This window comes from Phyllobates terribilis, unplaced genomic scaffold (assembly GCF_046119375.1).
Source record: "Phyllobates terribilis strain yellow unplaced genomic scaffold, ASM4611937v1 Scaffold_9__5_contigs__length_417890890, whole genome shotgun sequence".
Lineage (NCBI taxonomy): Eukaryota > Metazoa > Chordata > Amphibia > Anura > Dendrobatidae > Phyllobates > Phyllobates terribilis.
Window position 1 is genome coordinate 33,691,530 of NW_027362769.1, and position 24,970 is coordinate 33,716,499.

General features: G+C 41.5%; 1 protein-coding gene across 6 annotated transcripts in view; it reads right to left on the reverse strand.

Moving 5' to 3' along the window:
* The window catches only part of ADAM23 (ADAM metallopeptidase domain 23), a 302,022-nt gene that overhangs the window by 75,910 nt on the left and 201,142 nt on the right, over nt 1-24,970 (reverse strand). For 4 of the 6 annotated variants that reach the window (XM_073646379.1, XM_073646383.1, XM_073646378.1 and 1 more), the window contains exons 11-14: nt 4,289-4,455; nt 3,156-3,240; nt 812-908; nt 353-404 (exon numbers count right to left, since the gene is read on the reverse strand). In XM_073646379.1, the coding sequence (XP_073502480.1) occupies nt 353-404; nt 812-908; nt 3,156-3,240; nt 4,289-4,455 (401 nt within the window). The remainder of the gene's footprint in view (nt 1-352; nt 405-811; nt 909-3,155; nt 3,241-4,288; nt 4,456-24,970) is intronic. The other 2 variants (XM_073646384.1, XM_073646380.1) reach the window with 1 other exon arrangement.

Sequence of the window (24,970 nt, forward strand, 5' to 3'; positions counted from 1 at the left end):
CTGGGGAAATTTTAAAGTTAAAAATAATCGCTCCCAAACTGCTGAGTGTATAAAGCCGTAATATTCTGTGTATGCATGTACAATATACACTCATGCAAAAACACATACCAACCCTGCCTCTCCAATAACTGGGTCCATACATAAAAGAGAGTCATTATATCATTCATGGAGAGTAACACATATACAGTGGTGTGCTGATGGGCAGAGGATGACAGGAGAGGGTATACCTAGATGGAAGTCCGGTAAGATACTTTCATCTTGTTCCATTTACAGCATCCACCAATACAAATGTACAAAAAACAAGACGTGTAAAATGCCATATAATGTAAGATATTATCACTAGCATACATACCCAGTTTCCTCCATAATGCATCCACCAAAGTTCTCTGTACAGTCGCATTCTTCTGAAAGAATATTGATAGTAAGAGGAATCATGTATTGTAGTGAAAAAAACAAACTATAACATTACTGTACAACAAGGGATACTATTAGCTCATTGAACTTATCTACTTATTTCTTATATTAATAGCAGATATCTGAGCTGCTCTACAATCTATTATAACTAGTGATAATGTTTGGTTTTTCTTGGAGAATATAATATTGTAATGAATAACTGTAAAGTGAAATTACAAAAATGTCAATCTTTGGAAACATTTCCGTTTTTCGTTTTCTTTTTATCTTAGGTTTTGTCTATTTAGTGGCCAGAGTGAACGTGAGCCTACAGGTTGCATGCACACCAACTTATATTCTAGTTCATTTCTTTAGGTCTCTATACATGTTATAGAATTCATGTCCTCATACTGATACTTACTTGGCTTCATCTTCCTGGAGGCTGGTTCCCACTGTATACCAAGGTTCTGAGCTAAACTCTGAGCCAGCTGCTGGGCCATGGCCATCAAAAACCCATACTGTGACACAAATGTTCAGCAATTAGTGTGTAACAATATAGTGCAACATTATTGTTTTCTGTTATATATATATGAGCACATAGTCATGACAGACAGAGAGACACACAGACAGGCATGGATAAAGACAGGCAGACAAACAGACAGATAGATAATATTCAAGTATTTAGATCCTGATCCTTTTTCATATGTTAAATGTGACTTTATTTTACATTGTACTTGCGCATTCATGGCAGAATTTTGGTTGCAAAATCAGCCAAAAAATATAGTGCAATGCAATATGGATTTAAAGAGGCCCTTTCACCAGTTTGAGCATGTTAAACTGGCCACTTTGTAGTATAGTGGCTGCAGAGCTGACTAAAACACCTAGTTTTACTTTTTAATTTCTCCTCTCCGTTGCAGAGATGTTAGCTTGTAAAGTTTAGGTTATAATTTATGTTGTAGTTCAACTAGGTATTACCAGAGATTTGTCTCTGGGGGTGTGTACTTCTTCCCCTGCGTAAGTTTGACCAATTATAATAAGCAGGCAGTGTCATGCATGGGAGAAAAGAAAACGCCCTCCTCTACTGACTGATCTCTGCAGCTACTCTGCACCCAATCAGAAGTTCGGTGGTTTATACCCAGTTTGGTTGAAGAGAAAATGTGCACCTTTATTTCAAGGGGGCATAACTTTAGAACAGAGGGGCACAGATGAAGAAGAAAAACTGATCCAGAATCAGTGGAGCTGCGATTGGAGGAGGTGTTCAGTTTCAATTTAAAAAATGAGGTTGCTATCCAATAATGTTGCCATCACTCTGGCTGCTAAGACCAGTAGTTTCACAATTGATCACCGCCAGCAATCATGCAGAGTAGAAGTTGTCAAGTCCTGTGTTTGACATACTTTTTAAATGTTTTTAATTCATTTATTTATTTTGGGAGTAATATAAAAAAACCTCAAGCTCAATTGGAAATTAAATGTCTGGCTACTGGTCTCAGCAGGACTGACAGTAACATCATTGGATGAATACACCGATACAGGCAGTGTGATGAAGAGGAAGATTTCCACATAAAAGTATAAAAGTGGGAATAAAAGTTGTCAACTTTTTATGAGTTATATGGAGGGGCTTAGAAGCTATCAGTGGAGAGGCTAAGTCTGTCTTTTGACACATTAGACCTGATTGGTAATGGCATCACAGATGGGCAGGTGGAGATCTGTTCATTCAAACTTAACAACTCCCATTCCATAAGGGGAATTAAGTGACAAGGAGCAATTTAATAATCATGGTCCTTCCTGTCTTACCATATAATTTTCTGATCACCAAGATCACATTTGCCCAGGACTAATCAAAACTAAATATATAAAATGGCAATAGAATTTTGTTCACATTCTGGGAATCAGATCTGATGTCTAAATCTGACCATACACATTAGATGATCAGTCAATTGTACCAAAATTGGAGGGTTCAGCCGACTTGTATCTAATACAGGGTACATAAAAGTACATACAGGCATTAAAATAGGGATGTAAAGGCATGTAATTTATATTCGGTTTGTAACATGAGCAGAGGGTGAGTGCAATCATCTGTATCGATAGCACATAATCTTGTGTAAAGAGGTTACGTGCTGCAGAGAACATAATGTTCCATGCACACTGAATGATCATATTAACGTTGGAAGTAAGGTTGGCCTCTCTACACAGGCCATCAAATGATTATATAGCTGATTAGTAGTTGATTAACGAACATGGTTAACGAGCAAGCTCAGAGAAGAGCTACCAGGATGGTGACCGGTCTACAAACAATGTCCTATGAGGAAGGGTTACAGGATTTGGGAATGTTTAGGTTGCGAAAGAGAAGACTGAGAGGAGACTTAATAGCTGTCTACAAATATCTGAAGGGATGTCACAGTGTAGAGGAATCAGCTTTATTATCATTTGCACAAAGACTAGAAGCAATGGGATGAAACTGAATGGGAGAAGATACAGATTAGATATTAGAAAATACTTTTTGACAGTGAGGGTGATTAATGAGTGGAACAGGCTGCCACGAGAGGTGGTGAGATCTCCTTCAATGGAAGTCTTCAAACAGAGGCTGGACAGACATTTGAGATGGTTTAGTGAATCCTGCATTGAGCCGGGGGTTGGACATGATAACCCTGGAGGTACCTTCCACCTCTAACATTCAATGATTCTATGGTTGGCCAGTCTAAATGGGACCTAAAAGTGGTAAACATAGATGACATGGCATTATTTTATATAAAGTAAAATATTACCTCATTCACTCCCACACCTCTAGAGATGGAGCAGACTCCTCCAAAGAAACTCATACTGCTTCTTTTATAGTGGAAAGTTCCATTCCTTTATAAGCAATGCAGATATACACATTTTAAAAATGATAAGACAAGATATTGACAAAGAGCGACTTAGTCAAGTCAATTCAATTTCCACTTTAAACACCACCATGATGAATCGGTCACATTTTAAAACTGACTAATCTAAGTTTGTAGTGTTTAACTTTAAAGCCAAAGACAAAAGTGGATTCAAGGGAAATGGCAAATATAAAGAAGAGTTTATACTGCTCCTTCCTCATGACCCAAGTAGAAACTTTGGCTAAAAGAATGCATCAAACACTGCAGTGCCATTTTTCCAAAAAATGCTGCGAGTGAAACCACTCAGGACATGCACAAATAGGAATTCTAGAATAGTCTTTCACCAAAAGTACACAGCTTTCACTGCAGTACAGTTCGGAATATTAGGCTGAGCCACTGACTTCACATATTTTTTGCATACCATTAGCGGAATACTGGCTGTCACTTATGGCACAGCTGTATTATGCAGATCAACTACAAGCAATTTCAAAGTCCTACAGGTGACATTTCACTTGCTTCTGTAACATAAAGGGTTTATCCGGGACATTATTTATTTTTTTTTACTATGCTTTTAAAAACTAACAGCTAGGTAGTTGGCAACTACCTACTTGTTCTACCCGGCATCAGCACAGAGTGATCATTGACCGCTCCTGTTGGTGATTCAACTGCTCAACATGAACAGAGCAGTTTTTCCTCTTACGGGCTGCTCTGTCAATGGGACGTGATTGCTGTTAGGCAGCGGGGAGACGGCTGTCAATCGGCATGCCCCATCAACAGAGCAGAGCAGAAGAGAAGCCGCGGCTCTGTCGACATGATGTCAGCAGAAGTTACTGAACCACCAGCAGGAGCAGTCTGTGATCGCTCTGTGCCAGCAGAGATCGGCACCGGGCACAACAGGCAGGTAGATAGCAATCACCTACCTGCTTTTTGTTAGTTTTTTTAAAAGCTGGGCCTAAAAACTAAGTCCTGGATAAACTCTTTAAATTTTGGACTTTCACTTTTATAATTATTAAAGTTAAAGATTATTTGATACATACGTCAGCAGGTGCACAGCATCAGCATGCTGTTTGATGTTATTCTGTCGATATTTGGAGAAGTCATGCAACATCTTCACTGGATCTGGACCAATTGTAATACGGTCCTTGTCTGTCCATGTTTCCACAGCAACTAAAACCACACGTGTATTCAGTTGTTCTTTATATATCTGTAAGTGTAAAGGGAAAATGTTCATTGATGGAAGACATACAACATTTACAGTGGCTTGTGAAAGGTTTCCTCTGGTGAACAGCAATCTTCAAGTCTGACTACAGATTCTCAATTGGATTAAGGTCTGGGCTTTCACTAGTCCACTCCAAAAAATTTACATGTTTCCCTTTAAACCACTTGAGTGTTGCTTTAGCAGTATGCTTTGGGTCATTGTTTTGTTGGAAGGTGAACCTCCATCCCAGTCTCTAATCACTTACAGACTGAAACAGGTTTTGCTGAAGAATATCCCAGTATTTCGCACCATCCGTCTTCTCCTTGACTTGGACCATTTTCCATGTCCCTGATGAAAAAACATGGTGTTCTTGTAGTGATGAGCTGTGTTGGTTAGGCACCAGACACAGGGTTTACCTTGGTGACCAAAAAGTTCAATTTTGGTCTCATCTGAATACACCTTCCTCCATACATTTGGGGAGATTTTTGGCAAACTCAAAACAAGTCTTACAATTTTTGTGTGTAAGTAATGGCTTTTTTCTGCTCACTCTTCCATAAAGGCCACATCTATGTAGTGTACGGCTTATTGTGTCTGTATGGAAAAATAACCCAGTCTCTGCTTGGGAACTCTGTAGCTCCTTCAGGGTTACCTTTGGTCTCTGTGCAGCCTCTCTGATTAATGCCCTCCTTGCCCGGGCTGAGAGTTTTTGTGGGTGGCCCTCTCTTGGCAGGTATGTTGTGGTACCATTTTCTTTCCATTTGATGATAATGGATTTGATGGTGCTCCAGGGAATCATCAGAGATTGGGATATTTTTTTTATAACCCAACCCTGACTTGTACTTCTCAAAAATTTTGTATCTGACTTGTTTGGAGATCTCCTTGGTCTTCATGGTGTTATTTGGTTAGTGGTGCCTCTTGCTTATTGGCGTTGTAGCCTCTGTTACCTTTCTGAAAAGGTGTGTATACTGACAGACCATAATACACTTGGATTGCACACAGGTGGACTTCCTTTCACTAAGCATGTGACTTACGAAGGTAATTGCTTGCACCAGAAATTTTTAGGGGCTTCATTGCAAAAGGAGTGAATACATATGCACATGCCAATTTTTAATTATTTGATCCCATAAATTTAATTTATACCTATATTTTTCTCACTTCACCATCTTAGATTATTTAGTGCTGAATGCTGATGCATCACACACAAATCGGACTACAAAAATATTTAAACACTGGTTGTAATGTAACAAAATAGGTAAAAAGCCAATGGGGTGAATACTTTCACAAGCCACAGTAAATAGAAGTGATATAATTTTTTGCTCCCCTTCTTCCCAGAGCTATAACTATTTTATTTTTCCGTCGATATGGCCATGTGAGGGCTTGTTTTTTGTGGAACAAGTTGTACTTTTGAAGACACCATTGATTTTACCATATCGTATACTGGAAAATGGGAAAAAAATTACAAGTGCAGTGAAATTGCAAAAAAAGTGCAATTCCACAATTGTTTTTTTTACCATGTTCACTAAATGCTAAAACTGACCTGCCATTATGATTCTGCAGGTTATTACGAGTTTGTAGATATCAAACATGTATAGGTTCTTTTTTATTAATGTGGTGAAAAAAAAATCCAAAGTTTGTAAAAAAAATAAAAAAATGGAACCATTTTCCGAGACCCGTAGCGTCTCCAATTTTCGGGATCTGGGGCCGGGTGAGGGCCTATTTTTTGCGTGCCGAACTGCCGTTTTTATTAATAGAATTTTGGGGTAGATACGATGTTTTCATCGCCTGTTACTGCATTTTATTGCAATGTTGTGGCGACTAAATAAAACATAATTCTGGCGCTTTGATTTTTTTTCTCGTTATGCTCTTTACTGATTGGATTAATTCTTTTTATATATTGATATATCCGGCATTTCTGAATGTGGCGATACTAAATGTGTATTTTTTTATTATTCTTTTATTTTAAATGGAGAAAAAGGGAGATGATTTGAACTTTTATATATTTACATTTTTTTTTTAAATATTTAAATTTTTTTTTAAACTTTTTACTGGCTTCAATATTCTCCATGGGAGACTAGAAGCTGCTATCATCTGATCACATGTGCTGCACATAGCAGGGCTTCAGCCCTGCTATGTGTAGTAAAAATGCTCATCTGTCATGAGCGCCGGCACTCATAGCAGTTCAGCAATGACAATCACAGAGGTCTCCTGCAGACCCTGGGTTGTCACGCCAACCCATCGGTGCCCCGCAATCATGTGATAGGGGTGCCGATGGGTGGAGCTAGTGAAGCGCTTCCGGTGCGGCCATTTTAAATGCCACTGTCAGCGTTTGACAGCGGCATTTAACATGTTAACAGCAGTGCGTGTATCACGATTTTCTGGAAGTCCCACCAGAGCCCCATTCTCAGGATTGTGGGGGTTATTTTGTTAATAACCCTTTGATAATAACTACATCCCACACCATTAGGATTCAACAGGACCTTGAAAATTTTATATTTCTCAAGGGCAAAACCTTTAATCCTAAACAACTTTTTCATATTCGAGCCAAAACTTACTGATGAATCTGTTTTTAATGGATCTTAACAGGAATAAAACATATAGTATGTAAGGCACAAGACCTAATGGACACCACTGGAGCATATAGGATGAGTCAAGTTTCCATTTTTAAAAGACTAAAATAATTAGACTGTTATAGTCTACAACAGTCTTTACCATTCTGCCCTCCAAAGGACGGATCCTCTCATCCAAAAAATCTGTCTCATTAATTTTGTACTAACTCTTTCTTTGCACCTATGCAAACCTCCAACGTTTCAAAACACAATCAAAATATTCTAGTAATTATCAAACCCTGTACTTTACATCCTATAAGCCAGTACAGAACAAAAAAAAATCCTAATAAAAAAATTATAATCATCTTCATCATCATCATCATCATCATCAATAGAATATCCAAAAGGGTCAGAAGACAAAACCCAGAATTGTTCTATAAACATGTTTAACTTCATAAATGAGTAGATATAAACTGAGCAGGATAAGATGTTCTATCAAAGTGGAGGATCTGCAGAATATAATGCCTCATATGAGTGTTATGAATACAGAAGCTTTCATCGATGGCCTTTGATAAAGTCAATTGCACATAATAGCCCTCATTGTAGATTACTTTGAATTACAAGAGTGCAATACCGATATGAAAACACCTATCATACACAGAATTTGACTATTACAAGAGTGACGTACAAGAACTACAATTACTTCTATTTAGCAATTTCTGTAAATTACATATACGTCATAGCACTTAAAATAGAACATAGCATAACTAACAGGATTGTATAGGTGTTTGTGCCCATTTCATGCCACTTGTCTAAGGATTTATTGTTGATGCATCCTAGCTTTAAAGATCCATAGTATGATGTTTTACAGGAAGTATACTACTTATTATGCTTTACAAAGTGACAGAGTGAAGCATGGATAAAGCATATGGTAGATACAACATTCTCAGATATTCCTCAAACTCAACTAAAATCATCAATGTCTGCAATGATCTATGACCTAATTCTAGGCTTCCCTGGATGGGATGCAGATATGTTGTTCAGTGTGAACAGCTTTTCAACAACAGTACTAGAAAGCGTCCAGCAAGGACAAACTTTTCAACAGACATTTGCCTTCAGTTAGCATTGGTCACAAAAAGGAACTGAAGATTGACAGATAAATTTGGTTGTCCAAAATCTTAACTATAAAGCCATTACATTAAGTATAAAGCCTTGGTGTTATCAGTAATGTGGAAGCCCCCTATATTTCTGTTAACAGATGATGGACCTGAGTGGAGACTTTTTTTTTTGTGGATTGAGTTGAAACTTTTATTGGGAACATTTTACATAACATTTAGAATCGCATTTATCTGGCGCTGTATGCTGAGCACTAATATCGGGGTTGCCATCTAAATCTCTGAATGACGTGATTCAGATCAAACCCCCTGACGAATCCATTCACTATAATGAGGCAGCAGAGTTACTCTGGACTCTGTCTGGCCTCAGTTCAGCGGTGTCCTTCTTTTCAGAAGTGCACAAAACTGTGGCCAACCACGCTTTTATGCACGTTTAAAAAGACAGACACCTGTTATGATCTGCAACATGCACTAAGGAAAGATAGGGGAAAGCTGTCCCTACAGTAAGATAAGCTGAATCCCTACGATGTAGCGGGCTGCCTGTTCCTAGCGAACAGGCCCACCTTAGTCCTCGGCTAGTCTGAACGAAGACCTATAGCATTAAGGGAGGGGTCCCTAAAACAACTAAGGACTGGGACAAAAAATGGGACACCTCCTAAACAGAGAAGTTGTTGCAGAACACAAAAAGACAAACTGGCAAAAGTTACTAGAGGTCCCAGAAGGACCAAGCGAACTGACAGAGAAAGGCACCGAAGCACCAGGCTAGAGAAACAGTTAAACACTGAAGTCCAGCACAGCCAGAACGGCGGAGCTGGAATATAAAGGCAGATGGTCACGTGACCGCAAAACACGAGATGGAAAAAACAAGCAGGAGGGTTCTAACAGTACCCCCTCTTTTATGAGGATCCTCCGGATCCTCCAGGCCCAGGCCTATCCAGAAACCTCCTGTGGAAAGCTTTAAAAAGCCTAGGAGCAGAGACATCATCTGTCCTTACCCAGGAGTTGTCTTCGGGACCGAAACCCTTCCAGGAGACAAGATACTGTAATCTCCCTCTATGCCATCTAGAATTCAAGACACAAGTAATTTCATATTTGCCGTCTTCCACCACAGGAGGAACTGTGACAGTGGCGTCCCTTATCAGATACATCAACCTTTTTCAACAAGGAAACATGAAACACAGGATTAATCTTCCAGGAAGTAGGGACATCCAATCTAACAGCAGAAAGGCTAACAACCTGAAGCACTTTAAATGGACCCACAAACTTAGGACCCAGTTTTTTAGAGGGAATCCTCAACCGCAGGTTCTTCGAGGACAACCAAACCATGTCACCCACAGTAAACAAAACCTCCTTACGTTTCCTGTCAAAATGCTTCTTGGACTTCTTGTTAGCCTCTTGAAGGTTGCAACGTACATTAGTCCAAACTCTCTCCAAATCACCGTAAAAATTCTCCTCCTCCGGCACCGCCGACCCCAATTTGGAGAACGAACCAAAAGACGGATGTCTCCCAGTACAACAAAAAAAAGGAGAACATCCAGCAGAGGAGGATGTATGATTGTTAAGAGCAAATTCTGCGAGAGGCAGAAACTCAGACCACACCTCTTGATTGTCCGCCACAAAACAACGCAAAAACTGTTCAACATCCTGGTTCTTTCTTTCAGTCTATCCATTAGACTCAGGATGATACCCAGACGAAAATGACAAATGGACTCCCAACCTGTCACAAAAAGCACGCCAAAAGCGAGCCACAAACTGAGGTCCTCTATCAGAAACAATATCCGTGGGAACACCATGGAGCTTGACAATCTCCTTAACAAACACCTTAGCGAGTGTCTTGGCGCAGGGCAACTTAATGAATGGAACCAAATGACACATCTTACTAAAACGGTCTACGACCACCCAGATGACAGTAAAACCCTCGGACACAGGAAGATCAGTAATAAAATCCATTGTGAGATGCGTCCAAGGCGCACTAGGAACCTCCAGAGGGTAAAGCAACCCCGCAGCAGGAGTATGTGAAGCCTTTGACCTAGCACACACAGTACACTGACGCACCCACTTGATGACTTCGTTCTGCCATCCAGGCCACCAAAAACTGCGACTGATAAGTCTCTTAGTCTCCGAAATTCCTGGATGACCTACCAACCGAGACTCATGACACTCCACAAACAAATCTCTCCTAAAGGCTCTAGGCATGAACAAACTCCCATGGGGAGTGTTAGATGGAGCATCATCTTGAGCTTTCAGAATCCCATTCTCCAAAATGGAGTCCAATGCCGCCACCACAACTCCTTTCTGTAAAATGCTATCCTCCTCCTCGGCACCGACCGTAGGAGAGAAGCTGCGAGATAAAGCATAGGCTTTAACATTCTTAGTACCAGGGATATAGGTAACAGAAAAATGAAACAGAGAAAAAACAAGTGCCCACCTAGCTTGACAGGCATTCAAGCGCTTGGCAGCATCCAGATAGATCGAATTCTTATGATCTGTGAAAACCTGAATAGGAAATCTAGCGCCTTCCAAAAAATGACGCCAATGTTCAAACGCGAGTTTAGTAGCCAACAACTCCCGATTTCCAAAGTCATAATTCAGTTCGGTTTCTGAAATTTTTTTCGAAAAGAAGGCACAAGGATGTACTCCACCCTTGTTCTCCTGAGACTAAACTGCTCCGACCCCCACCGATGAAGCATCGACCTCGACCAAAAAAGGCTTGGTCTCATCAGGCTGCATAAGGATAGGGGCAGAACTGAACCTCTCTTTGAGATACTCAAACGCTTCAATGGCCTCAGTAGTCCACTGGGCCGTATTCACACCTTTCCTGGTGAGATCGGTTAGAGGTTTAACAATTACAGAAAAATTCTTAATGAATTTCCTGTAATAATTGGCAAACCCAAAAATCTCTGTATAGATTTCAAACCAATAGGCCTAGGCCTGTCCTGCACAGCCTGAACCTTCACAGGGTCCATCTCAAAGCCCTCGCTGGAGACAATGTAGCCCAAAAAACTAATTTTCTGCACAGCGAACTCACATTCCTCCAGCTTAGCAAAGAGTGAATTATCACTCAATCACTGCAAAACTTCACGTACACTCTGCCAATGGGATTCTAGATCTGGTGAGTAAATCAAAATGTCATCCAAATACACAACCACATTCTTACCAATCAAAGGTCTCAGGATGTCATTAATAAGGTTCTGAAAAAATGCAGGTGCATTGGTAAGACCAAAAGGCATCACCAGATTCTCAAAATGACCTACCGGAGTGTTAAAAGCAGTTTTCCATTCATCACCCTCCTTCACTCGTAACAAATTGTATGCCCCCCGGAGATCAATTTTAGAGAACCACTTGGCCCCCACTAACTGGTTAAATAAGTCAGGAATTAACGGCAATGGGTAGGAATTGCGTACGGCAATCTTATTAATTTCACGAAAATCCAGACATGGACGTAAACCCCCGTCCTTTTTTTTAACAAAGAAAAATCCAACTGCCACAGGCAACTTAGAAGGTCTAATGTGACCAGCAGCCAGGCTAGTCTGTATGTATTCCTCCAAGGCCTTTCTTTCAGGATAGTCAGATTAAACAAGTGACTCTTGGGAAGAGTAGCTTCCGGAACAAACTCAATGGTGCAATCATAATCCCTATGAGGAGGTAAAACTTGCGACTCCTCCTCCGAAAAAACCCTCCAAAAATCTTGAATAGGTACAGGTAATTCCCCTTTTTCCAGAGCCGCAATGCGACCATTACAACATTTATCATAGCACTTCAGACTCCAAGACTTAATCACATTAGTAGACCAGTCCAGTAAAGGATTGTGCAGTTTTAACCAAGGCAATCCTAGAACAACCGGAGAGGGTAAATTATCTAAAAAAAACTAAGTCCAAAATTTCTTGGTGAACTCCATTGATAGTGAGGGGAAATGCAGCAACCTTGTGAGTAATACATTTCGAGGGAGTGTTATCAATTGCAATCACAGAAATAGGTGATGACAAAGGTTTGGATTTCAATTTAAGGTTTTCCAAAAACCCTTTATCAATCACATTAAGTGTTGAACCACAATCCACAAATACCTGAAATTCAATCAAATTTTCCTGCAAAGTAGTACTCCCAGAAAGAAATACTCCTGCAGAGCGTAAACAAGCTATACGGGCGTAACTGACCTTTTTTTTTTCTTTACTTAAACGACGCTCACAATACTTAATCAAATGGTCAGCTTTACCACAAAGACACAATCCCTCGGCGAACCTCCGGGCTCTTTCCTGAGAGCGGAGTGACATCGCCCCAACCTCCATCGGTTCTCTGCCGTCTGAGCAGATTTTCTGGGGACTAGTAACTGACATTACAGGAGTCTTTACCTCATTCAGCCTGCACCTCAGCCTCCTGTCCACACGAACAGCTAATAGTATGGCATCCTGCAGAGTCTCAGGTGCAGGGAATGCAATGAGCAGATCCTTAACCCTTTCACTCAGACCAGCAAGAAACAAACATTTCAGCGCAGGATCATTCCAATTAACTTCTGAGGCCCATCTTCTGAAGTGTGTGCAATCATTTTCAACATCACCTGACCCCAGATTCAAACGCCTGAGTTCTTCCTCAGCAGATGAGATTCGATCAGGATCGTCATATAATAGCTCCATAGCAGAAAAAAAATCTTCAACAGACCTTAAACACGGATCATTAGGTTGGAGAGAAAAGGCCCACCCCAGTGGTTCATTGCGCAAAAGTGACATAACAAAACCAATGCGCTGTGATTCATTCCCAGAGGACCTTGGTCTCAAACGAAAATATAACAAACAAGCATTTTTAAAGGAAAAAAAATCTTGCTGTTTACCATAAAAAAAAACAGGCCTTGGGTTCAACAAACATCTACCTTGGGTTGGACAAAATGCGCTCCAGAACAGCTACTCACGTGTTGCTGAAGCTTGGCCACCTCCAAAGACAATCCCTGCAGGCGTTGAGCCAAATCCTGGACAGAAACCATACTGATCCCCGAATTTCTTTCCTTTTAGTTTTTTGGGCCGCACTTACTGTTATGATCTGCAACATGCACTAAGGAAAGATAGGGGAAAGCTGTCCCTACAGTAAGACTAAGCTGAATCCCTACGATGTAGCGGGCTGCCTGTTCCTAGCGAACAGACCCGCCTTAGTCCTCGGCTAGTCTGAACGAAGACCTATAGCATTAAGGGAGGGGTCCCTAAAACAACTAAGGACTGGGACAAAAAAATGGGACACCTCCTAAACACAGAAGTTGTTGCAGAACACAAAAAGACAAACTGACAAAAGGTACTAGAGGTCCCAGAAGGACCAAGCGAACTGACAGAGAAAGGCACCGAAGTCAAACACTGAAGTCCAGCACAGCCAGAAGGGCGGAGCTGGAATATAAAGGCAGATGGTCACGTGACCGCAAAACACAAGATGGAAAAAACAAACAGGAGGGTTCTAACAACACCACTGGATCATAGGCCAGACGGCATCCACAGTGCCTCCATCTGCCTCATAATAGGGAATCTTCCGCCGGGGGTTCTGTCTGAATCACGTATTTCAGAGATTTACAAGGAAAACCCAGTGTAAGCGCTCAGCGTAAAGCACAGGATAAATGTGAGCCGAGCCTTACTGCGATCTTTGGGAGGCAGAATAAACAAATGAACCTAAGGTTCAGACGACTTTATTCTTTGGGTTGGTGCAATCACAATGATACCAGATTTACATATTTTTTTTTATGTTTGGCTACTTCCACACACTAAAGTTTTTGAATTGCCATATTTTGAGAGCTATAATTTTCTATATTTCTGCCAACAGTAATTTTTTACGGGATGAGTTGACATTTTTATTGGTCCCATTTTAGGGCACATAACATTTTTTAATCATTTTCCATTCTGATTTTTGGGAATCAGAATGAACAAAAATAAGCAATTCACAAATTTTTTTTTTATGCCGTTCCGCGTGTGGTAAAAGTGATAAGGTAGCTTTATTCTTCGGGTCAGTATGATTACAGCGATACCACATTTATATAGTTTTTATGTTTTGCCGCTTTTACACAATAAGCGCAATTTTATAAAAAAAAAAGAATTGTTTTTGCATTGCTATATAGCTTTTTTATTTTTCGGCTGTTGGAGCTGTATGGCGGCTTGTTTTTTGCGGCATTAGAGGACGTTTTCAGCAGTACAATTTTTATTTACATTCAACTTTTTGAACATGTTTTATTCCACTCTTTTTCTGGCAGTATGATGAAAAAATTTCTTGCCACGTTTATTTTTTTTTTTTATTGTGTTCACTGACTGGGTTAACTAGTTTGACAGTTTTTAATAGATTGGGTAGTTCTGGATTTGGCGATACCAAATATGTAATGATCGCGCCAGCTCTGCTAGTGAGCCTGTGGGATCGTCGTGCCCTATTCGTACGGCGGCTTGGGGGAATGCACTTCCCGCAGAGTATGTCGTGAATGGGTTTATTAGGAATAACATATGAAAAACAATGCATATAATATAATACAATAATATAATAAGAAAAAGAATAATTTGTTTTTGGGTCGACATAATCTGAGAGTCTTAAGTCAATTTTCAGTCAGCCGATCTGTACAAGGGTTTTTTTTCTTTTTTTTATTCCATGACAAGTTGGAGTTTTGAGGTACATGTGACTTTTGATTACTTTTTATTAAAGTGATCCTGACAGCTCATACATCCTGCCCAATTCTCGGGCATCATGTATCAGGCACTGGCTGTATGAACTTTAGCCAGGTATGTTTACTCTAAAACGCTGTGGCGTTTCAGAAAAAAACATACTTTAATAGCCGCCGGGGACCAAGCATTGCTGTAGACTAGTCGGACAGGTGGGTCCCTGGCGGCTTCTCCTAGCCCGCAGCCCTGGATAGACCGGTCTTTGCCCTGATAGGCTGCGCGGCTTGAAAGACAGTTGTTGCTGCTATAGCTGTAGAAAGATGATTTTTTATTTAACAATGCATTTTGATACAGTACTTTTTCAAATTAAAAAAAAAAACGCTGGTACGGTGTGGAAACACATTGTTGAATAAAAAAAACCTCTTTCTGCAGCTATAGCAGCAAGAACTGTCTTTCCAGTCATGCAGCCTATTTTTAAAGTGTTTTGAAGTCCCCACTGGTGAATTTCATCTGGGGGATCTCCTCCAGCCACTGGGCAGCAACGACTGAAATTTTATGGTGGTTACCACATAACCTTAAGGGTGAGCAATACAATATTTTTTTATACGTTTTCTCCTTTAAAAGGGTCACCCTGTAGTATGCGCTTTTTCCCTCTACACCACCTACTGAATATACGCGCATGTAGGCAGAGACCTGTCAATCCAGGGAAGTTGGGGGGGGGGAGGGAGAAGCGGGGGACCTGCCTGTCTGACTAGTCTCCAGTGCAGCTCAGTCCCCGGTGTCTTTTAAAGTATGTTTTTCTCTTAAACACTGCAGCGTTTCAGAGTCACACATTCCTGGCTGAGATCTCTCTCTCTGCAACGCACTTCCCTTGGAACTCCAAACATTGCAACTGACTAAAGGGGAAAGTCTGTGTTCAGCGTGTAGCACCAGACGGTGACTGTCCGGTATGAACGCTGAACTTTTATGATCCGATTTGCTCATCTTTAATTGTAAGAGCCCTAACTTTTTTATTTTTTTGTTTATAGGACTTGTTTTGTGTAACGAGCTGTGATCTTTATTGGTATCATTTTGGAATGCATACAACTTTTTTGATGACATTTCATTACACAATTTTTTTTAGCCAAGATAAACAGAAAAACGGCAATTATGTCATAGCGTTTAATTCCTTTCTTTTTTATTAATTGCTTTCACCGTAAGGTATAAAAAATTTATTAGCTATACAATATGGGTCATTGCTAGTGTTGAGCATTCCGATACTGAAATATCGGGTATCGGCCGATATTCGCGGTATCGGAATTCCGATACTTAATTCCGATACTTTTACAATATCGAATACCGGAATCGGAAGTTCCCATAATGCCTGCGCTCTGCAGTGTCTCTGAAGGATGACAAGCTGGATGGCAGCGCTCAGCTGCGATCCAGCCTGTCATCAGAATGCCATCCCAGCGTGAGAGAATTCTCCTGATTGTTTAAAAGCTGGCGGGCGGTAAAAAGCCGCCGGCTTTTAAACAATCACACAGCCCCATACTGCTTCCCCGCTGCCTCCGACCCCGATCCTCCGCTCCCCTCGCCACCTCCCATCCCGATCGTAAGTTAGGACCGGGCGGGGAGCGCAGCACCAAGGAGTGGGGAGCGAAGGACCCGGGCGGGGAAGCCGGCAGTGAAAAGACTTCACCGCCGGCTTTCCCGTTCTGTGCTGCGCTCTCCCGCCGGTTATTTCAAATGAACAGCTGAGGTATCAGGTGAAGCTGGTCAGCTGTTCATTTGAAGTAGCCGCGGTGCCCTCAGAGGGTTCATGTGAGTTCATGCTTGACTGCATTGCATGAACTCACATGAACTTTCCCACGGCCGCACAAGTCAGCCACACCTCCCACACAGCCTGTCATGATTAGTGTGTGCGCGATGTCTGCGGGCGTGTGCGGTGTCTGTGCGATGTCTGCGAGTGTGTGCGGTGTCTGTGCGATGTCTGCGAGTGTGTGCAGTGTCTATGCGGTGTGTGCGCGGTGTCTGTGCGATGTCTGCGAGTGTGTGCGGTGTCTGTGCGATGTCTGCGGGTGTGTGCGTGCAAGCAGACATGTCCGATGTGACACTACTACTCACGCTCACCGCATGCGCAGGAGAATTGTCCCACGCTGTCAGTGACGTGCATGAGGTGAGCAGAGTTCATTGTCGGCTCATCTGGATGCAGTCACAGCCAGACACTGAGGAGCGCAAGCATGCCTGCGCTTCTCAGTGTCTGCGGGATGACAGGCTGGATGGCAGCGTTCTGCTGCGGTCCAGCCTGTCATCTCGATGTAGCAGAGCTGAAGCTGTCCTGGGAACCATGGGAAGGTAAGGATGATGTTGCTTTATTATTTTATTTTTATTGCAGGAGATCGTTGGCTTCAGATGGAATGGGTGTGACGGTAAGTATGGTTTAATTTAGAACAATAAAGAATTGTGTGTTTATTTAAATTAAAGGATTTTATTCTGGGTGTTTGTGTTTTTTTTAACTTCGACTATGGGGTTAGTAATGGGGGTGTCTTATAGACGCCTCTCCATTACTAACCTGGGCTTGATGTCAGCTGGCATTATAAGCTGACATCAACCCCAGCCCTATTACCCCACTGCCACTGCTACAGGGCAGTGGGAAGAGCGAGGCTAAGTGCCAGAATTGGCGCATCCTATGGATGCGCCATTTCTGGGGCGGCTAACGGCTGGTGTTTCTAGCCTGGGAGGGGACCAATATTCATGGCACCCTTCCTGGGCTATTAATATCAGCCCCCAGCTGTCTGCCTAGCCTTTGCTAGCTATTAAAATAGGGGGGACCCCACGTCATTTTTTTGGGGGGGTCTCCCATTTTAATAGCTAGTAAAGGCTAGGTATTCAGCTGGGGGCTGATATTAGTAGCCTCGGAAGCTCCGTGGGTATTACCCCCTTCCCAGGCTTCAAACATCTGCCCCAGCCATCTGCTTAACCTCCGCTAGAGACTAAAATTACGGGGAACCCCACGCCAGTTTTTTTTTTAATAAATCCTTTATTTTAACACTAAATGACAAGTACAGTAATCAACACTGTCACTGTACTTCATATATATGTGACTGACATGTTTCTATCTATCTAATCTATGTGTGATTCTCTATTCTTTCTATTCTAAATTGTCGGGTACCACTGCTGAATTGCCGGCCGGCTTTTTTAAAGAGACGGTGCATGAAAACACTAATATTTTTTTAAATAAATCCTTTACACTAAATGACAAGTACAGTAATCAACACTGTCACTGTACTTCATATATATGTGACTGACATGTTTCTATCTATCTAATCTATGTGTGATTCTCTATTCTTTCTATTCTAAATTGTCGGGTACCGCTGCTGAATTGCCGGCCGGCTTTTTTAAAGAGACGGTGCATGAAAACACTAATATTTTTTTTAATAAATCCTTTACACTAAATGACAAGTACAGCAAGCAACACTGTCACTGTACTTCATATATATGTGACTGACATGTTTCTATCTATCTAATCTAAGTGTGAAGCTCTATTCTTTCTGTTCTAAATTGTCGGGTACCGTTGTATGCCGCTGCTGAATTGCCAGTTTTTCATGTTTCACTGTGAGCACTGTTCCCATCGATTTGGGCAACCACCTCCCCCAATACATTCTACATTATTGTTAGTTGTTTTCCTTCATGTAGAATTAACCTACAAGGAAAGAAAGGGTTTATTTTCATTCCGATATTTGTGTCCCATTGACTTGCATTGGTTTCCGGTATCGGAATCGGCGATATCCGATAGTTTTTGGGTATCGGCCCGATCCAATCCGATCCGATATTTCCTGATATCGGAAGGTATCGCTCAACACTAGTCATTGCGAGTGCGGTGATACCAAGTATTTCAATGTTAAACTGACAGGTATTCTATTAGGCCCTGCCTTTGGAGGATTGAAACTGGCTACAGTTTCGGGAGGTGCAACATGAGCAGGTCTATGACATACAGCCCCACTCTTGCCACTGATCTCACAGTGCAGCTACAGCACCCAGGAGAACAACCTGACGAAAATGGACATCATGATGCAAGAATCGGCACCCGACCATCACATACATTTTCATTAACTCTGGAAGGGGTTAAACTGATCCAAAATGCAGTCTAAACTAAATTGTTAATGTTTTAAATGCTTATTATATGAGTGAATGGATGTTCCATTGGTATAGTGGTGAGAATTCAACAAGATTGGTATTTCATAAGCCTTGAACCAAAAGCTCGCTTGAGTAAGGAGCGTCTCCTTTGGGTTATTTAGAGAAGGGACAGAGTCAAAGAAGGGCAAAAACTCGCAACATCTTTGTGCAAATACCCATTGGGTCAAATGTTGAAGCCTTTTGACACCGGAAAACTGGTGTAGAGGGGATGATAAATGTCATATGAAAGACTACGTTATCATTAGGAAGCCCTTGTGCAATCATGTAGGCTTAACTGAAAATAATTATGCTGGAAAGAATCAATGAAACTGGCTTTTTTGGACCATTTGAGTACATGCATGGTCAGCATTTGGGGATTGGATTTTAGTTTCAAAGTGGCCAGAAAGAACGAACTTTTCTTATAAACAAATCCATTGTTCTGAGAAATGAAGAGTATTTCATGCGGCAAAATGAGTGTACTAATTCCTACAGAGAAGAACACAAATTAACACTAGCCTGGATAAAAAAAACGTGGGAGATCCTGGTCCTGGTGTCCATCTGTGCAGGAGAACAAATACACCAGATTTCCAATTGCCATGAGGCAAAAAGATACCCAGTATCCACCTCCCCAAACTGAAAATTGAAAAGCAACTAAAACCTATTTTTTTTAATCATCCTCTAGTCATTGCAAAATTATGATTTTTTTCCCTTCTCTCCCAAACACTGGGCTATAATGCTGTCTCACTGCCAATTTCATACTCCCTTAGAAATTTCTTACAACTGCTGTTCTGCAAAGATCTGCACACTATATTCAGACAGGTCTGTAAGGAATTCCCATGTTCAAGCATAGGGTGCATAAAGGCTCACACAGGGAGTGTCCTGTACATCAACTGTTTGAATATAGTGTACCAATCTGTACTGAAATGGGTATTTGCTATTTTTTTGCCTTATGGAAATTTTACAACCCACTAGGGTCGGTTATGCAAAAGTTAGTTTGAAGAAACAAACCCCTAAGACTCTAAGCTACCAGTCTGATTTTGAAAGCTAATGAGAATCGGGAGTTAAATAGTGTATATAAAAAATTCCTTTATTGGCTGGTATCTGTCCACCCCCACCCTGGTCCGCATATCCCAACTTTTATTGGTAAGGCTCTAATGTTATTGTTACGTATCTTTGCACTGTTCTGTGATTTCTGAATATAAAATGACCTTGCCATATTACTATGGTTGTTACCTGCACTGCACTTTGTTGCAGTGGTAGCATTTGTGGGATATGTGCCTCAGGTTGGTGGGCTTGGTTGCTTCCACTGTAGTTTTTCCGCAATCAATTTTTGTTTTTTGTATTGGAAATATCTGTAATTATAACACAATAATGGAATTTTTTATATATACTATTTAACTCCCGATTCTCATTAGCTTTCTATATTGCTTTGGAGTTGGTATGTTCACATGCGCCACAGCACCAGTATGTGTCTAGTGCATTTGCTTTATATTATGATTTTGGCCATTTTTATATTGATTTTGAGCTGTTTATCACCTAGGCAAAGTTTCAGAGAACTTCTAACAAAAAGACATATCTGAGACAGTGGGGTATCGCTAATAGTGGTAGACCATGTGGCTGCTATGGGGCCGTGAGTAGGGGGGTCCGGTGCCAGTGCTGGCATTGCCTTCCTCCACCTGGCACTACACTTTTAACTGTATCGGCATAATGGACGCCGAAACAGTTGACAGCAAAGATAGGAGAGGGAGCCGTCCAATCTCTCCGGCATCATTCTTCCTGCACGTTTGAGCTCTGACATCTCTGCACAATGGCATGGTGACATCACTACATTGCACCCGCTCTGTTGAGCAGTGCACAGTTGCAGACCACACACTAAGGGGACTGGTAGCAGTGAGTAATGGGGAAAGGCAAAGTTTTTTTTCTTCAAATCAATGAGGGCCATTATACTGTTTGGAGGGCTAAGTAGGGCCCATTATACAGTTTGCAAGGCTATGTGGGGGTCATTATACTATTTGCAGGGCTATGTTGCGTCCATTATACTATTTGGAGGGTTATATGAGGGCCATTATACAGTTTGGAAGGCTATGTGGGGGGCATTATATTCCTTGGAGGGCTAAGTGTAGGCCATTGGAGGGCTGTGTGGGGGCCAATAATATTGTTTGAAGGAATATGTGGGAGCCATTATATTGCTTGGAGAGCTATGTGGGGGCAATTATGCTATTTGGAGGACTAAATGAAGCACCTTACACAGTTTGCAGGGCTATACGGGGGGCCACTATACAGTTTGCATGGCTATGTGTGTGCCATTATACAGTTTGGAAGGCTACGTGGGGGTCATTTTACTGTTTGGAGGGCTATGTGGGGGGCATTATACTATTTAGAGGGCTATATGGGTGCCATTATACTGTTTGGAGGGCTATGGGGGGGGCCATTATATTCTTTGAAGAGCTATGTGCAGGCCATTGGAGAGCGGCGTGGGGGACAACAATATTGTTTGAAGGGCTATGTGCGAGCCATTATACTGATTGGAGAACTATGTGGGGCCATTATACGGTTTGGAGGGCTGTGTAGGGGCCACTATACTGTTTGGAGGGCTAGTACGGGCAATTACACTGTGTGGGGGGTGTAAGGGCCATTATATTGTATGAAGGGCCATTAGAATATATGGAGGGCTGTGTCAGATCATCATACTGTGTTGGGGTCACTGTGGGGGTATCAGATTTTGCGGGGAGAGGGATAATGTAGGGTTATCAATCTGTGTATGTAGAGGGTACTGAGTAGGAATTCACTGTAGGTTATCATACTGTGTTTAGGGGGCACTTTTGTTGGCATCATAATTATGGGGGCCATGAAAGGGATATTGTAATGCGTGGGACCACTAATGGGCTTCAACAGGAGGAAAATTACTTTGTTATGACTGCAAAGTTGTGAGATATGCACTTCTGAGACCCCACCGAATATTATTTTTTTGTGGGGGGCACAATTAGGAATTCTTCTATGGGGCCCCATGATTTTTATGTGTGCCCTAGATCTGAGACCACAGAAAATCACTAGGTTGAGTTAGATTTTTCTTCTGATTTAGACTAAAATAGGCATGCTAATTTCAAAATTGCAGTTAGTTTTCTTCTATCACGTCAGTTTTTTTCACTACAGCTTAACATAATGGGATTACTCTAGGTAGGATCAAGGGTAGCAATAGTGTTCTCCTATTGGCCGAGAGATAACTACCCTCGAGTAGGGAGGGGTGGAGGACAACCATAGACGGTTTGAAATTGAAGATGTCTCAGTTTGTAAGGGATTTGAGCAGCATTAGTTGAACGATTTGACACGAGATTTGGGACTATCAAAAAAGGCTTCAGAAATCCTGGCATCAAGACTGCATGTGAAAAACTTCAAACTTCCTTGAAAAAGTAGCAGAGGTATCTTACTTTCGATCCAGAGAAAGTGCATTTCTGCAATGCTTTAGAAGTGACACTGGCTTTGTGTATTGCCACGACATACAGTGGTGGCCAAAAGTATTGGCACCGTTGCAATTCTGTCAGATAATACTCAGTTTCTTCCTGAAAATGATTGCAATCACAAATTCTTTGGTATTATCTTCAATTAATTTGTCTTCAATGAAAAAACACAAAAAGAATTGTCCTAAAGCCAAATTGGATACAATTCCACACCAAACCTAAAAAAGGGGGTGGACAAAAGTATTGGCACTGTTTGAAAAATCATGTGATGCTTCTCTAATTCGTGTAATTAACAGCACCTGTAACTTACCTGTGGCACCTAACAGGTGTTGGCAATAACTAAATCACACTTGCAGCCAGTAAACATGGATTAAAGTTGACTCAACCTCTGTCCTGTGTCCTTGTGTGTACCACATTGAGCATGGAGAAAAGAAAGAAGACCAAAGAACTGTCTGAGGACTTGAGAAACCAAATTGTGAGGAAGCAAGAGCAATCTCAAGGCTACAAGTCCATCTCCAAAGACCTGAATGTTCCTGTGTCTTCCGTGTGCAGTGTCATCAAGAAGTTTAAAGCCCATGGCACTGTGGCTAACCTCCCTAGATGTGGACGGAAAAGAAAAATTGACGAGAGATTTCAACGCAAGATTGTGCGGATGGTGGATAAAGAACCTCCACTAACATCCAAACAAGTTCAAGCTGCCCTGCAGTCCGAGGGTACAACAGTGTCAACCCGTACTATCCGTCAGCGTCTGAATGAAAAGGGACTGTATGGTAGGATACCCAGGAAGACCCCACTTCTTACCCCGAGACATAAAAAAGCCAGGCTGGAGTTTGACAAAACTTGCCTGAGAAAGCCTAAAACATTTTGGAAGAATGTTCTCTGGTCAGATGAGACAAAAGTAGAGCTTTTTAGGAAAAAGCATCAACATAGAGTGTACAGGAAAAAAAAGAGGCATTCAAAGAAAAGAACACGGTCCCTACAGTCAAACATGGCGGAGGTTCCCTAATGTTTTGGGGTTGCTTTGCTGCCTGTGGCACTGGACTGCTTGACCGTGTGCATGGCATTATGAAGTCTGAAGACTACCAACAAATTTTGCAGCATAATGTAGGGCCCAGTGTGAGAAAGCTGGGTCTCCCTCAGAGGTCATGGGTCTTCCAGCAGGACAATGACCCAAAACACACTTCCAAAAGCATTATTAAATGGTTTGAGAGAAAGCACTAGAGACTTCTAAGGTGGCCAGCAATGAGTCCAAACCTGAATCCCATAGAACACCTGTGGAGAGATCTCAAAATGGCAGTTTGGAGAAGGCACCCTTCAAATATCAGGGACCTGGAGCAGTTTGCCAAAGAAGAATGGTCTACAATTCCAGCAGAGCATTGTAAGAAACTCACTGATGGTTACCGGAAGCGGTTGTTCGCAGTTATTTTGGCTAAAGGTTGTGCAACCAAGTATTAGGCTGAGGGTGCCAATACTTTTGTCTGGCCCATTTTTGGAGTTTTGTGTGAAATGATCAATGATTTGATTTTTGCTTCATTATCTTTTGTGTTTTTTCCTTGCAAGCAAATTAAATGAAGATAATAATACCAAAGAATTTGTGATTGCAATCATTTTCAGGAAGAAACTGAGTATTATCTGACAGAATTGCAGGGGTGCCAATACTTTTGGCCACCACTGTACATGGTTTAAGTGAGGAATTGGGAATTCCAATCTATAGCTCAAATGAATGGCAATTGTTCATTGATAGCTCAAAGAAGAGCTTAAATTGTGTTCTCTTCCACAATGAAAATGTATTTGGTGCAATCCCAATTGGCTATTCAGTTTCACTCCACATCTTTATCAGCTCATCAAATATGAACATTTTATTGTGACAATGTTAGAACTCCAAAAGAATGCTTGGTTATCATTCAAAGACCTTGTCAAGGACTTTCCTGGAAATATGCAAGCAAACAATTAGGGTATGTGCCCACGTAGCGTTTTTCAAGCGGATATGCTGCGGAATTTCCGCAGCGTAAATGCTTGTGAAACGCTATGTTATCCGCCCCCCATGGTCCCCAATGTGATTACGCAAGTTCAATGCCCATGCTGCGGATTTTTCCGCAGCGTTTTTGCTGCGGGGAAAAATCCGCAGTATGTTCATTAATTTTGTGTTTCCGCAAGCGGAATTGCCTTTGCAGTGCAATAAAAAACGCAAGGCAATTCCGCATGTGTAAATCGCGCGATAAACGCACGATAAACGCGTGCGGAATTCCGCATGCGTTTATCCGGGAGAGGACATGCAGAAATGAAGCAGAAAATTTCTGCTTCATTTCCGCAGCGTGGGCACATACCCTTACACCAAAATTATCCAGAAACTCTTGGAGAGCTACAAAATTAAGCTGTATTTTCTGCATTGCCATCTTGCTATTTTCCCTGAAAACCTTGGTGCAGTCAGTGATGAGCAGGGTGAACAATTCCACCAATATTAGAAGATCATGAAGGGGCAGGGTAGATGGGATGTACATACAATGGCTGACTTTTGTTGGAGTCGTGAGAGAAAAACTGGGGTCACTCTTGGATTCAGAAGCCAAAAGTTATTCAAAACAATTGTCAGATCTAACTCAATGAAAATTGGTTTCCCAGTGAAATGGGCAAAAAAA